At 37.0% G+C, this 16390-nt stretch overlaps 1 protein-coding gene across 1 annotated transcript; it reads right to left on the bottom strand.

Annotated features, from left to right (window-relative positions):
- Positions 1-5600: 5600 nt before the first annotated feature.
- On the bottom strand, positions 5601-13801 carry LOC130557262 (potassium voltage-gated channel subfamily A member 2). Its single transcript, XM_057338908.1, has 2 exons — positions 12698-13801; positions 5601-11495 (listed from the first exon to the last, which is right to left on the bottom strand). The coding sequence occupies exon 2, from the start codon at positions 11365-11367 to the stop codon at positions 9886-9888; it is 1482 nt and encodes a 493-aa protein (XP_057194891.1). The 5' UTR covers positions 11368-11495; positions 12698-13801; the 3' UTR covers positions 5601-9885.
- Positions 13802-16390: the final 2589 nt, after the last annotated feature.

The following is a 16390-nucleotide window of genomic DNA, read 5'->3' as shown; positions in this document are numbered from 1 at the left end:
AGGTTTACTTGCATTGATTTGTTTAAATGCTAGTTTGTTTACATATGTAGTGGTTATGAAAATTGATCACAGTAAAATAGAGGATATGTTACTGTTACTCCTTTGGGGAGATATATTACATCGTTCTTTATTTAGCAGAGATTTACAATATCTCATTTGCGTTTTTCAGTAAAAACAAATTTTACTTTGAAATTGCTCAAATATTGGGTTGAGTCACACATACAGTATACAACAAAGGTTCAAATACTGTTTTGAGAGTTTTAAGGCTTGCTTTATTAAATCAGTCAAATTTAAAACTAGAAATCACTAAACAATAAATGATCATCTTTTGCTGAAGATATTTTCAAATAATGTCCGAATTTTATTTTTTGTTAACTAATCCTGAAGCGTTTTGCTAATCGTCTTTGGAGGTCACTCTTGTAGTGACTGTGTTATCGGAATTATGCAAACTCAAGTTATTTTCCAGGTGATCACGAGAGAAAACAGCCATCTTCTCGTAAAGAAAATGTGATTAATCATCTAATGCTCAGGGACATGGATGTACAGAAATAGATGACCACTGACTACTGTTATGAGCAAGTTACCATTTAATGAATTCTCTTATCCAAAGCAACAAACACAAATTGTAATTCATGGAACAGGCCTTGTTGAAACAGCCTTGGATTTTAGATTTTAAACAATATAGTATGCTATGTCATAGCCTATGATAGTTGACACAATTTTTCTCCAATTTTCACAAATGTTCTCCAATACAGTAACTATATTCTCGGCAGCTTATGAAAAAATCATAAATTATTTAGGAAAAGGTAGTTTTTTTATTTCCCAAATGTTTAAGAGGGTATGCGGTTCAACATTTGTCAACATGTTAATAAGAAAAACAACATTGTTTTGTTGATATGGAAATTTTAATTCTCTAAAATGATCGTAATTTAATAAAGCAAATTTTCAGCTCTCCACATAATGGAGAGGACATAATGTCCTTCATAATATAGCATGAATTCAGGTAGGACACTAATTTTGATTTTCAAAAAGTTTCCCAATTTACCTAATTTATACCTACATAAAACAAAAAGTTAGCAAAAAGCTAGCATTATTACATAAGTTTATTGGCAAAAACTGATAAAAACCATTTTTAAAATGTTCAAAAATCATGTTTTTTTATTATGTTATCATTATGTTTTTTATTGTGTTAGTCAGCTGTATTTTTTGAGTTATTATTACTTAATCAATACAAAGCAACTGCAGTTTGATTGATATAAACATTTTTTTTAAATGTTATCTGTTTTTGCAAATGTATATTCTTATATATACTTATATATATATATATATATACTGTATATCTTCATATATACTTACATATATGTCAAGATATATAAATTTTACAAATATATATAATATTAAATAATATTTAATAATATAGTATTTTTTGTATGAGAAGTATTGTTTACAAATGAGTAAGAATATGTTGTTTCAGATTGTCGGTTGTTGTCCCTGACTTGTCCTTGATGTGTTTCTTCTCTTGTAGGAGCAGACATGCTGCATGGACAGAGGCAGTGTGGAACTGAAACTTGATTCAATGAACCCTTGTGTGGTTTCACACTGCCTCTAGTGGAAAAAAGTAAAATGCAGTGTTTTGAAAAGGCATTTATGAGATGGATAAGAGCATGCGAGAGAAGATTTGATTTGAAGTTAGAAACAAAACAAAAAATAATTGATGTTTATACACAGAGTTAGTGCATTGGCTGTTTTATTACCAGTAGTAACAATAGTAGTGCTGAAGCTTTTTTCCTTTGTGAATACACATAGCAATTCTACTTTAGCATCTGTCATTGCTGTTTGTGATAGTGAAAGAAAATGAAGAAAGTAATTGCTTTCAAGCCATGATGAGGAGCTGTTGTGACAGTTTTGGGGTGAATATTTAAACACAAAATTTTGAATATTAAAATCCTGCAGCCATTTGTAGCAATTCCTACCAGCTATTTGCCAGAATAATATTTATTTACCATATACAGTATATATTAACTAAATTAAGTGATTTTCTACACAATTTATGCTAGCATGAGAAAGTTGCTGTGCTGAGCTTGGCAGGTAATGTAATATTAACTCATGAAAGTTATTTTAAGACTTCTCATGTGCTAGCTCATGAAAATGGTGCCACACCTTACGTCATATCATTTACTCTTAATGTAGAACGTCTTTCTTCTTACGATCATTGCTCAACATTTATGACTAAAATGTGAAAGAGAAACTGATAATCATTTAACTCTAGGGGGCGGTTTCCTGGACAGGGATTCGTTTAAACCAGGACTATGCCTTAAATTAGGATATTTAAATCTAAAAACATACTTTACAAATAATACGTTACTGGTGTGCATCTTGAGACAAACCAATCGCACTTATATATTTTAAGATATGTTAGTGCAAGTTATGTGTGATCAGGACACCTCACTAACATTTAAGTTAGTCTCCTAGGAGTTTACAGGCATGTGGAATTTTCCCATTTACAATAGTCCAAAATTACCAGGTTGATAAATTTATACTTATATTACTGTAAATTTATATAAAGTAATCGTTTGATTACCAAAGTTTTATGACAGTAACAAAAACTGTAATAACATTTAACAACTGAAACTATGGTTGCCATGGTAAATATATTTTGTTACATAACATAAATATTCGTATAGAGACTTTTATTGCACTAAAGACTGACTCATTCTGTGCCTGGGAAACCTTTCCTGGTTATTGATTTCATAGCAGCTGTTGAGTTAATCTTTTATAATGCTTTTGTTGGTACCGTGTACTCTATTGGCCAATAACAATACAGTTATTTTGGCCATAAAACCCTGATTACTTAAGAAACCACACAGAGGAACAGTTATATCCAAAATGTATGTTGTGGTAAACAAACACAGCCGGTGTCAGTTGGACAGTATGAGAGAGGTGTGCCCTGCCCCTGCCCTCCCTCTGGTCCCTGTTCACCAGTTTTACTCTCTCTCAGGGGAGAGGGTGTGGTTCATGGCAGCCCATGTTCTTGGATCTGAGTCCATACCATATGGCAGCTGAACACTTGTGAGACGAAAGAAGATTTGAGGGTTTAATACAGTGCCAATGTATTTGTTGCTATTTAGCACAATATAGTAAAATAAGTGTTTTCTAAAGGCGGTTTCCCGGACAGGAATAAGCTTAAAAAAGAACTGGCCTTAGGTAAATTAAGATATATAAATTGTTTTTAAAAGCATACAAAAAAAACATTACTGTGTGCATCTTAAGACTGCATTAAGATGTCAGTGCAAGTTGTTTTCGATCAAGACACCTCTAACATTTAAATTAGTCTGGGACTTGGCTTAAGCCCTGTCCGGAAAACCTGCATAAATTTTGCTGCCTCAAATTTTGAGATGTTTTTTACATATTTATTATTATTTACATAACAAACAAACATTGCAAAAAATGTAGATAAAAAATTAAGCAATTTAAACTTATTTTGATAATTACAGAATTTAAATATTAAGTTGAAATTACTTGTAATTGTACTTTAAATTTTAAGGCAGTGAAATGTTTTAAAGTGCTATGCTACTTTCAGGCTTCACTACACTGAAAAAATTAGTTGGATTTACATAGTTTTTTTGTGTTAATTTACGTAGTTTTTTCAGTTCTATTAAAGTACATTTACTTATAAAAGTTGTGTGCAAAAATTAAGCAAATTTACACACAAAATCAAGTAAAGTTGTTTTACTTGTTTTTTTTCAATGTATAAATACGTATATTTGACCTATTTCAACTTAAAAAAAAATATTTCAAAAGCTGCCATACGTTTTAAGTTAAATCAAATTGGCTATAGTCATTTGAATTTAAATCATATTAAACTGACTTAAAAATCTAGTTGCATTTCACGTAACTTAAAACAAAGTAATTAAGCCAAATTCAACTTAAGTCAGTTTTATCAAATTTAAAGTCAAGTGACTCGTAAAGCCAATTTGATTTAACTTAAAATTTGAAGGTAGTTTTGAAGTAAAGCTGTTAAGCAGAATTTTTCACAGTAGCATAAGGACAGACATAGAAATAAACATTGTTGTAAAAGCTTAAAAATGTATTTTGCAGTTAATTTTTGCTTAATAATTAAACATTCAAGATATATTAGTTAATACGTTTAAAAGTGCATTTGTAAGCATACAGTACATGATATCCGTTTTTATATCTTTTCAATCCAGCAATAAGAATTTAGCTGGATAGAGGTTTGTTTCTGTTTAATTGTCATATTTTGTTTGTTAATATTTTAATATTTATTCATATTTATTCAACTTTGGTGTGAAATTTCTCTGTGATTCCTTAACAACCCAAAAATAGACTTCAGGTAAACAATGTAAACATGTGCACTGTATTTCACGACACTACCTTTAGAGGGCACATATACTCTCTTTTTCAATGAAACATTGCCTTGAGCGGCACTGAGGGATTTAGCTGAAAGATACCTATAGATTGGAAGTGTATTTTTATCCCCACTGTTTCACAGATATTGACGTTTGAGTAAAACGAGCCAAAGTATCTTTCTTTTAATAGCCTATGCAAACAGAGAGTCTGTGTTTATATCTGACCCTCAATGCCAGGGACCAGATGCAAAGGATTAAATAATAGGAAAAGAATACCGGTTAAGATGGAAAGCTCTTATAAGTCATTGATATGCGACCCATAGATAATCAATATTCTATGAATAGCCAGGACTAGGAAGCATTTGCTGGCGAACAAAATCTGTGCCTCGGTTAAATTTGCCTAACCGTAAATATTTCACAAAGGTGTCAAATTGTGTTGCGAACCTCCTTCCTGTCATCTCTTCTATTCTTGTCACTTCTGAACATTCTGTTCCTCCCATTGTCTCTTACACACACAAATTCTCTCAGTCTTGCTTCCACGCTGCTCACTCATTAGAGATCATGCCAGTACATCGACTGTCTTAAACTTGCCCTGTCCATTTACCCGTCTATTTTGCTGCCAAAGAAATGGCTATTTTTAGAGCACCCGCTTCTTTCAGAAAAGTGCAGACGGGTGTGTAGTGCCAACAGCCTCCTCTTTTTGAATGATCTGAAGCTGCAAATCTTTCTTTGAGCTAATAATATCAACATTAAAAAGCTCTTGGTCTGATAGAGAGTGTGTTATTTCTTTTCTAAAATTATCCGTCAAATATTAGCTTGGAGGATGTTCTGAGAAGGTCCAGGACATCAAGACCATTTCTCAAAGCAGGGTGGAGTTGTACCAGTGGGATTGCTTGCAACACACAAATAAACAAGGACATCCTAAAATTAAAGGTTTCTAGAAGGTGCACAGAAGGATCTTTACGGTGAATAAAGGTTCTACAGACTATAGAAAAGAAAGAAATGATTTCTTATAGAAAACCTTTGACAGAATGATTATTCTATGGCATCGCAACAAAGAGCCCTCTTTAGCACCTTTATTTTTAATAGTGTACCATAGCCTTAAAGGGACATTTCACCCCAAAATGAAAATCATTTCATTAATTATTCACTCTCATGTCATTTCAAACCTGTATGACTTTCTTCCTAAACACAGAACACAAATAAGATGTTTTGAAGAACGTTTGTAACTCGTTTCAATTGCATGGACACAAAACCACTGAGACATTTCTCAAAATATCTTGACAATATGACATGAGGTTAAATAAATGATGTCAGAATTTTTATTTATGGATGAGATTTGAATGACCCTTGATTGACCCTTTGAATGACTGACTAAACACACACAGAAGAAAAGAACAAGATTGACTGAAATGAACAAGCAGTACACTTTCATTTATCTTTTTAGTTTTTGTAGTTGCTGTAAGACAGTATTGATCATTTGATATTGATATTGGTTATATGCATCTAGCAGTCCATAGATTGTACATTGGAGGTGCTTGTAAAAGTGCATCTTTATGATCCAGTAACACTGAAAACTTTTTTTTCAACAGTTGCTCTGAAAACAAGACTGCATTGTAGAGTGAATATTACAGACTAGATTTCACTATCATGAGTGTAACGGGCCTAAGGGGCTGATTCGGGTATCATCCTCTGCAGCCACAATGGCTTAAAATGAACTTGATTTTTACCAGATGAAGAATTTTTTGAGACTTCTTCAGTCACGCTGTTGAATTTAAGATATATATAGGTTCCGAAAAGCTACACAGATATACACACATAGACACTGTATTGCATAACTGATCAATAGTAGAGAGATATCGTATTTTTCTTTCATTGCAGACTCGACCTCTGATGTACACACACACAACCTCAAGGCCAAAGATATTCAAACCATGGTACCACATTTCTTCCAACTTCAATGAAAACGCTGTATCCGAATGCGTAAGGTGACATGAATACTTAATATCATTTAGCAGTGATAGAGCTTATTAAGCCAAATGCTTATTTAAGCACTGTTTTATCAAATTAGTATGTTTTATGAAACAAGCACCATTCTGGTGCGGACGTACCAATTTAACAATCCAATTCATTCCTGGGAAAAAATTGTGCTGCCCTCTATTTTTATATCACCAAATTTCCAGTTTTACGGTTTAATTTAAATAAAATTATGCAACTGTTATACTGTTAAAAATTTAAATGGGCATTTCTGTCCTAAATTAAATCAAAGTAATTATGTTTACTTGCAAGTTTTACTTGTTGGTAAATACATTAATATATTGAATCTAATGTTGTATGTGAGAATGTGGCCTCATGGTTATATGTTATATGACATTTTTATTAAACATTTGTGAACACTATAACAAAAATTGCATATGTTAGCCATCTTTCTAAACAGCAATACACTGATTTAAAAATGCTTACAAATGAGCACTGTGACATTCAATGCTGTCATGTAGCTTTTCCAATGACATTTAGGAATCAAAACAAAACTCAAACGTGACACAGGTGTGATGATTGTGATTTGCAGAAATGTCTGTGAACGCACAAGTTTATGCATTTGGCTTAAGATGATACATCTGTCACACCAGCATCATACCGCCCAGTATCATGCATAAAAAATAAATAAACCCAAACTGTTTGCCTGCATTAAAGATACCAGGTTTAACTTAAGTATATTTCTTAGGCACTGCTATGCACCGTGGGTCTAATAAAACTATTAAAACTTTGCACATTGCAGTAATGTCCACTCCTGTCTGAATTGAAAGAAACACAGAATTAGCAGCAGCTGTGAAAGCAGTTTCCGCAACCACATTAGCGGCATCAGCACATAAGGTTCACTAAAATAAACCATTAGAGGCCATAAGATAAAGGCACCTGTGACCTAGGTGAGAAAGTGGAAAATGTGTGTGAGAGACCTTCTGAAGGTACACAGATATCACTGAGGAACCAGAAGCATGTGAGAGATGACATGATGTTGCCATGGTAACAGCTATATGTTGAACTTGAGAGGAAACAACAGTTGCGACTGGATGCAACACTATTTCAAAAATCCAAAAATCTATTTATACAACTTATTTTTAATAACACAACTTGCTATTTTGGTATAATGAAAGCAAATTTTGTTTTTAAAGGTCTGGGGTGGGATTTTTAGCGGCCACTAGCAGTGAGTTTGAGAATTGCAACCAATCTCTCAGTCCTCCGCTCACCCCTCCCTCTCGAAACAGGACGGTGGCTGCCACAGTACAAAAATATGTCGTCGGCTGAGACAGCGTGTCTGCTCATGTTGATGAAGGGCAGAGAACAAGCGGGCATTAGAAAGACTGTAGAAGGAGCGATGTCTTATTTATTACATAAAAATAAAGGGTCTGTGGATTTTAAGTATAAAAAGAAGGATAAAAGTCAGGCAGGAGCAAGGACCTGCGTTAATATTATAAAGACTTTCCAGAAGAGACGTGTTAGCACCCGCGGTACTATGGCGAAGGCTTTTAGCGGAGATACTTTCCAGCAGAGAGACGGAGAGAAAGATTGTCTAAAAACCACCCCTGAGGAGGTTGCTTTGATATGGATCAGTTTGTGAGTAACGTTGTTTTTTCTGTTTGTTAGAACCAAGATATGTTGATGTTGTTGTTGTGTTAGCTGTGTAACGGAGCAGTTTTGAGCGTCATTATTGATCTAGAACCAGTGTGCTGCTTGTATATACTCGTTTTGTCTTTGCTTATTTTATTCATTTGCAATATTATTTGCGTGATCTAAGCTATGATAAAGCTAAGCATTTCATGCTTGCATTGCACAGCTCGTTTGAGGGCAGAGCTAGCTAACGTAAAGCAACTCTGTTAAAGCCAAGGCGTTAGATCTAAGAGCGAGATAGCAGTTAGGAGTAAGTTAGTACTGCAGGACATCGTACCGCAGGGTAGAAGATTTGTAGAGCTGTTTGTCCGATTATGGTTACTGTACAAAACATGGCGCGCAACATGGCGAATTCTATGTATGTAGGCTCGCTCTGTATGTAGATTAAAAAATAGCTTATTCTAAGGTAATACAAACATAATGGTTCATTACGTAAGGTCTTAATACACCTCTGAAGACATAGTTTTGTATATTAAATTGCATTTCTGTCAATAGATCCTCCTAAAAGTCCCACATTGCTCATTTAAATGTGTTTTTGGACTTTTTGACATTTTGTAGTAGTATTATCAGATAAAATGTATTTTTATTGGACATTGCATTTAAAATCAGTTTTGCTGAAAAATCAAACATGACGTTTCTGTTTCATTTCATATGCACTCAGCAAGTAATCTATAGCCATTTTCTGCCCTTGTATACTTTTCCCTGCTGTTCTCTCAGATCTGAAACCTAAAAGCAGCGCCTTTGGATTACGATGAAATTATATTAAAAAAATAGATATATACACAGATTAAGCTACGTATTAATATGATATCTAGCTACCTATTTTCTGTATATCACTTTCTCTTGACTTGAAAATTCATGCCATTGGAATTGGTTTTGAGGTCATGCAGCACCTTTAAATCGGTGCGATTTCTAGATCTAAGGTCGTAAAAAAGAGATATCTTATCTAAAACAAGCTCCACCGAGGTTTTCCTAACATCTGAAAGAAATTTCAAGATGATAGACAAAGCCAAGAAGCAAAGCCAGAAAATAATCTGAAATCATTGCTACAACTGTGCTGTATGGGTTTGCCAACCATTTGCTAAGGTGTGAACTACAATATGGCCCATTTAACGACTATTTAATTTGAATATCAACTACGTTTTGCACTATCTCTGCAGCTCGCAGCAGAAACAATAAAAATATACGCCGAACAGTATGCTCTTACGTGAAATACATGAAGCATTTTTTGTTTCTGTGGCACTTAGCTTGTTTTCATTTAACATCTTTACAGTATGTTGTGTTCGTAAAAAGATGAAAGAGAAAAGATGACTGGATGCTAAAGACTTGGCAGATGGTGTACACAGAAAATGATTCAAACACCACAGACTGTAAATAAGGTAAAATATGACATTCAGCTTGTCTTCAGAAGCTTTGCAGCGTTATCCATAGGCCTACTGATTTTGAATTATTAACACTTTTTAACAGCAGTCGTTAACATTCGTTGACTTTTTGGACATCAACAGGTAGCAGCAGAATAGACTTGAGTGATTTATCTTGGTTGTATATTCTTTGCATGTGCAGATGTTTTTAAAAGCAGATGAAGCACACAAATGGGTTTTCTTTGGCGAAGCTTGACTTTTCGAGTAAGACGTAGATATACAGACTGACAGTTGATTTATGTTGTTCCATAGAATACTTGGCTTAGGATAAGGTGTCCATGCAGACATTGATGAATACCTGGATTGTGGACAGAAGTAAGATGAAAGACGTCAATAACTGAGGTGTTTTGACCCCATAATCCTCTCGCAACGTGGCTTCTTTTCATAAGTCTGATTTGACCACCCGTCTTCAATACACTCACCATTACCTACACATCAGTCAGCATTTTTTTAATATTAACATAATTTGTGTTGGCTAGAGTGCAGTTTGCTGTCTTGAGGCTCTCCTCTTGAAAGTCTTCATTGCTGTTGTTAATGCCTTCTTCTATCTCCACGTAGTCAGATTTGCTGATCGTGGATCCGCTTCGACTGCCCTTCAACTCCTCTTGGGAGTCGGCTTTGGGGACGTTGACCTGGAGATACTGCGCTTGCTCCTCGCCCTCTGTTTCTCGATGGTAGAAGTAGTTGAAGTTGGATACGATGACAGGCACGGGCAGGGCGATGGTCAACACGCCGGCTATGGCACAGAGGGATCCTACTATCTTCCCTCCGATGGTGGTGGGCACCATATCTCCATAACCAACGGTGGTCATTGTCACCACAGCCCACCAGAAGGCTTCCGGGATACTGTAGAACTGTGACTCGGGTTCGTCCGCCTCAGCGAAATAGACGGCGCTAGAAAACAAAATGACTCCAATGAAAAGAAAGAAGATGAGCAAGCCTAACTCCCTCATGCTGGCTTTAAGGGTCTGGCCAAGAATCTGAAGTCCTTTAGAGTGCCGGGAAAGTTTGAAGATTCTAAAGACACGTACGAGTCTGATGACTCTCAGAATGGCAAGGGACATGGCTTGTTGTCCTTGTTGACTGTCCTCTGCCGTCTCCGCCAGCTCTGTGCCCAAAGTGATGAAGTATGGGATGATGGCCACCACATCAATCATGTTCATAATGTGCACAAAGAAGTTGGCTTTACTCGGACAGGCGAAAAAGCGAACCAAGAATTCGAAAGAGAACCAGATGATGCATAGCGTCTCTAGAATGAAGAATGGATCTGTGAAGTAGTTGGACGTGTAACTGGTTGTGGTGTTAGAGACAGCAACGGGGACTTTGTGCATCTCTTCTTCATCGCTCCGGAAGATGGGTAGCGTTTCCAGGCAGAAACTGACGATAGAGATGAGGATCACCATAACGGATATAATCGCTATAATCCTGGCAGGTCCGGAACTTTCCGGATACTCGAACAGCAGCCAGACCTGCTTCTGAAACTCATTGTCAGGCAACAGCCTCTCCTCTTCTTTAACAAACCCCTCATCCTCCCTGAATATCTCAATGGCTTCGTCTCCCAGCTCGTAAAAACGGATCTCCTCCGAGAAGACATCCAGAGTCACGTTGGCGGGGCGGCGCAACCTTCCACCAGATTGGTAGTAGTAAAGGATGGCGTCAAAGCTGGGCCGGTTTCTGTCGAAAAAATACTCGTTCCTCAGCGGGTCAAAGTATCTCATTCGCTTTTTGGGGTCGCCGAGTAACGTTTCGGGGAATTGCGAGAGGGTCTTGAGCTGCGTCTCGAAACGCATACCTGAGATGTTGATGACCACTCTTTCACAGCACTCCTGTTCCGCCTCGGGGTCGTAGTCCTGAAGGAGGCCGGGGTGTGCAGATGCCTCATCCGAGGGGTCGGCCGTGGCCACAGTCATTGTGCTGGAAGATGGGGCCTGCACTTTTACCAGAGCAGGGCACCGCACGTTAGGAAGACGGAGGAGGGTATCCACTCAGAAGAGGATAGAGGGCACAAAGGGCCACAGCGTGTTACCAGGAGGGTTGACTGAAAGAGAGTAAACAGAAAGATATTTTAGGACAGTATAAAAACATGCTGATTTTAGTAATCGTGTTATCATGTTTTTAATTTTTTAAAGAATCTAAAGGCTTAAAGTAATTCTAAAGAAAACATATTTAACACATTTGCAATAAATTCAATATAAATATAGAGCGCTTTTCCACCATCGCGCCGAACCATTCTAAGCACGGTCTGAAACGGTTACAGTTATGTTTCCACTTGAGCCTGGTTCGACACAAAATGTGTACAAACTGATCTCGGCTTAGAATTTCGTACTAATAGAATACATGCAGAGAAGTTATAGCTCAGTCTCTTGTGTTACCAAGGAAGCACATGATGCGTTTGTGGTTACATTCTAAAGATTTCCGTTATCATCCCTGCGGTGGAAAATGAAACCATTTACGTACCGACTGGCCCAGATCGGCACAGAGTGTACTATTTGTTCATGAAAAATAAATTATATTATGTTTCAAATATATTAAATATTTTTTCTTTCAATAATGTTAATATTGAATAATAATTTATTAGTATTATATAAATAAATAATAAAGAAAAAAAAATATATTCTTAAATATATAATATTAATATTTACATTAATATTCCTTAATATTAAGAGAAGTTTGGGTAAAAAGTAATCTTTAAAGAAAAAACAACAACAGTAAAAAAGCTTACTTCAAGCTTGGTTATCTGTATCTGGTTTTTATTGCAATAGACAGCATCCATATACTGTACAACTGCATCTCTCAAAATGCATTCATGTGAAAGAGACCCATTTATATGAGACCCATCTAACAGCCATTCTGCATTCAGACAGTGCTGCAGGGGCGTACATTACCTATGCATTTCTTCTCTTTTTCCTGAAGTACCCTAACATTCTAAACACTGCCTATGGCACACTTGCTACCTGAGTTTTAATAAAATGTTGCTTGTCTCAAACACAACCAGCGTGCTTTAAAATATTCAGCAGAAAGAGCTTATGAAATATTAAACTACAGGAAAATACATTTCAAGACCTGGTGGTCTGTCTTTTCTCTTTTGATATATATCCACGTGCATTTAATAATCATATAGAAAATAAAAGAGAAACAAGCACATGCAACATGACAAATAAATTCATAAAACATTGGCATATTAACAGACTATTCAATACATCATCTGACATGAGGCTATATAATCAGAAGGCAATATACCTGCTGGAGAAACTTAGAATTCACCCCGGGATACCAAGGCTTCCTCTATAGGTGCCAGAAGTCACGACAACCTTCTCGAAGTCAGGATGGCATCGCAGTGTCCGTGTGGCCGTGGAGACGATGACAAACACACATGTGATTCCTTAAATCCCGGCCGCCACCGTCTGCTGTAGCTCTCGGCGCATTGTGCGTAACGGGGCAGGCGGAGAGGAGGGGCGGAGAGGTACAGTATTCGGGTGTGTTCTCGTCTTCCCCGAAGGTTCTTCAACCCAGGTTGCGTGAGAAGGACAAGGGACGGAAACACGTTTGTTGTTCTCTAACGCGAACGTAGAAAGTTGCGTATTCCACGTTTAAGGAGGCATTAGGAGGCTACAGTAAGACGCACTCCGCGTCAGACAGGTTGCAACAAATGACGCTACAGATGCATTAGTTTGCATTAATCACATCTCTGAATTACACAGTCAACGTGTGACATTAAAACGCGAGTAGGTGAAATTGCGCAACTTTTGAATATGTGGATTTGTTTACTCCATTAAAAACTCCCTAAATAGAACATGTGCGTAATGGGAAGTGACCGCCTACAAATTATAAACATGTTCTTGCCATGGAAACAGACAGTATGCAAAACGCAGCAGCGGCACCTTGGACAGCACCCGTCTCGACTCCTACCTGTCTGTCTACTGTACCTCCCCTGCGATTTCTCTGTAGTTCTTGCATTACGTTAACACAGGATAGTTAGTTAAAGCGTTTAATCTGCAGTCAATTATTGCTTTGCATACCAAAAGAGTCTTGGATGATAAAACGCGCGTTACGCGCGCGCCACCACTCCTCACTTTTTGCGCAGAGTGGGCAATTTAAAGGGGACGCGTAAGGGATGTTTCCACGACCTACTTTGAAAACGTAACCTTTAAGGGTGCATGGACAGCTGAATAAAAGTTTCCGTTGTCCTGGATAATTAGGTTTTTTTTGCAGAAATGTGTTATATAGGTGCACTGAAATAAAACAAGATGTTCTTTAGCTTTGTCAGTCAGGCTACTTTATGTTAATAAAGGAGTAGCCTGCTGTTTACTTACTTAAATGATATATAGAATGATATATAGAATAGTGTGGGTTTCTAATCCAGTTGTGTACGACAATTTTAGCACTTTTGGCAATCGTATCATATAATAACTAAATCAATGTTTAAAACTTAAAAAAAAAGTTTAAGCACAATTGCATTCTGGAGTATCTTGGAACTAATTAAAATACATAATTTTTTAGTTTATATATCAGGTTTTCGTATGATTTCTTTGCATTTGTTAGCTAATCATATTTGTGTTTTTAAATGTTTGTTTTATAGCTGAAGCTTGCGTGTCAATCCTTCCTCTGAAATCTCGCTGACAGCTTGGTCGTTTTTCAAAAGAGAAGCCAATAATGAGGAGTGTTCATGTACTTCACCTTGCACAAGCTCACACTCTTTAATTAAATCTGAAAGCTCAGTGAAATTCTATGGCTGCGTGCGATGAGTAAACAGCATCCATGAGCCAAGCCCTATTGATTATTCACACTCGAGGTCACAGGGGTACACAAGTTCAGTCATAGGGGACAATGTTATCAATATATAGTGTTTACGTTTATTAAAGAGAATTGGTAATGAAAACCTTTTAAGCTCATTAAAATAAGTGTCATGTGCCTACAGTCCTTTCTGTAGAGGTGCATTGTGCCGGACAGGGACAGATTCATGTGGTTATCCTCACTGCTTTGGTTTTGTGCAGGAATGGAAATTTCATAAACTAGATCTTATATTGTAATTACTTCAGAACCAAAATTCCAAACAAGAAATGGGTCCGGCATCACTCGACTGTCATGACTTGATCCACATTTGTTCAGATCCGCTTGAGGTTAAGGTGGTGTCAGACGGTGGCGTTGAGCCAAGACCCGAAGCTTCCCAAGGTCACATACTGCAGCAGATCCATCCCAGACTGCAACAACACACACACACATACACGCAGATGTGATACACTACAATGCTAACATATGTAAATAATGAAATATTCGCCCATATGTCTAAAATCAAAGTCATCTAACCATCAGTACACTAATTGTAAATAAGTCTGCCGACGCAGCCTCTACTGTTGCATTCTGCGGTCATTGGATGGTTCTCCTCCTGTTACTATGGCGACAGGCACCTCGAGCCGCTCCACGGGCAGCGTGGAGAGGATGAGTACAGTGATGACATCACACAGTCTGAGGAATCACTGGCGATGGGCCACAGATGTGATGTCACGCCTGAAGGCTTTTCTAAGTGATCCACATCTCAGATGGAAAGAAAAGGCCATGACTCAGCATTGAACAGACGTGCTTATAAAGGAAGATGATTGTACATAATTGTCAGGGAGGAGGGATGCTTGCTAGGCAGATATCACTATTACGAAGCACCCGTCTAACCCGAAGTATCAAACAAAGAAATAAACACCAGTATTGAGTAACTCTTGTACTATTTGTGCGGCGAACATGAATGGTGCCGCAAATTGTGTGGATTGTGTGATGTTAATTTGATCTTCACTTTTTTCAAATTTTGAAACAGACAGATTTCCTTTTCTCTCTGTGGTATTACAAAGAACAAAACCTTTTTTTCAACTTCTGGTGTCATGAATCACACGAGTCTGTGCGCTGGTGTCCGTGGCATCAAGGACAGTCACGTAATGTGCTCCCAAAGTCTCCCTTTAATTTCACAACCCATTTCCTCTCGAGCCAACGACCGTAAATATAAGCCGTGTGTGACAACATGGAAAATGATATTCTCTTTAAGAACAAAAGAAACGACTGAGTACAGTAAGGATCGATATCATGAAAGCTCTCGAGAACGTGAATGTTTCATATTTTATTCTGAAATGAAATGAAAAAGACACAGTTACGAAGCATTAGGTTTTTTTCATTGGGAAACTAACAATCTAACAAAAACAGTAATGTTATGTTGTTTTAATGAAATGGGTGTCTATTGTAGTATCTGTTAAAAGAAAAAGGAAAAAAATACACTTAAATTTATATAAATGAAAAATGAACTGCCATCAAGAATAATAAAAATAACAAACAAAAATAAATAAATGTAAAATGTCAGAACACAAATGATAAGAATGCTTAAATGTCACAAAAGGAACGCTGCAATACAAAAATACATCGCTAAAATGTGCTCCGTTTGAAGTATAATGTTCCTTTGTTTTTGAGGTGAAATGGACCTTTTTGTAAAGTTCACTGAGTTTCACTTGTGAGAGGATTTGCTTGCCACGAAACCAAAAGGGCATGAAATTTCATTTAAGACAGTCAGATATCAGGACAGACTTAGGAAAACCCAACACTTCTTTTATATGGCCAGAGGGCGATTTAAAATCTCATAGTGTTTATACATCTGTGCTTAAAGTGGTTATCCGATAAACCAATCTGCAGAGGTTTAATAGCCTGTCAGGATAAATTACTGCTGTACTGGAATGACACTGTTCTGGGGGGTGCGTGGAAGACCCCTGGCTTTTATGAGCGCGCTTTAGTAGGACAAGCACGCATGTGTGCGCTAACACAAGTAACATGCCTAGACTAGCTCTCCCGATGAGATGCGCAGGGGCTCAGCTGTTTAATTCAAACAGAGAGGAGTCCCTTATTATCACATACACACAAACACACACAACTCTTGGGAATACACCTGCTGAAATCAGATTA

Source organism: Triplophysa rosa, linkage group LG7 (assembly GCF_024868665.1).
Source record: "Triplophysa rosa linkage group LG7, Trosa_1v2, whole genome shotgun sequence".
Lineage (NCBI taxonomy): Eukaryota > Metazoa > Chordata > Actinopteri > Cypriniformes > Nemacheilidae > Triplophysa > Triplophysa rosa.
This window is presented reverse-complemented; position numbering and strand designations above follow the sequence as displayed.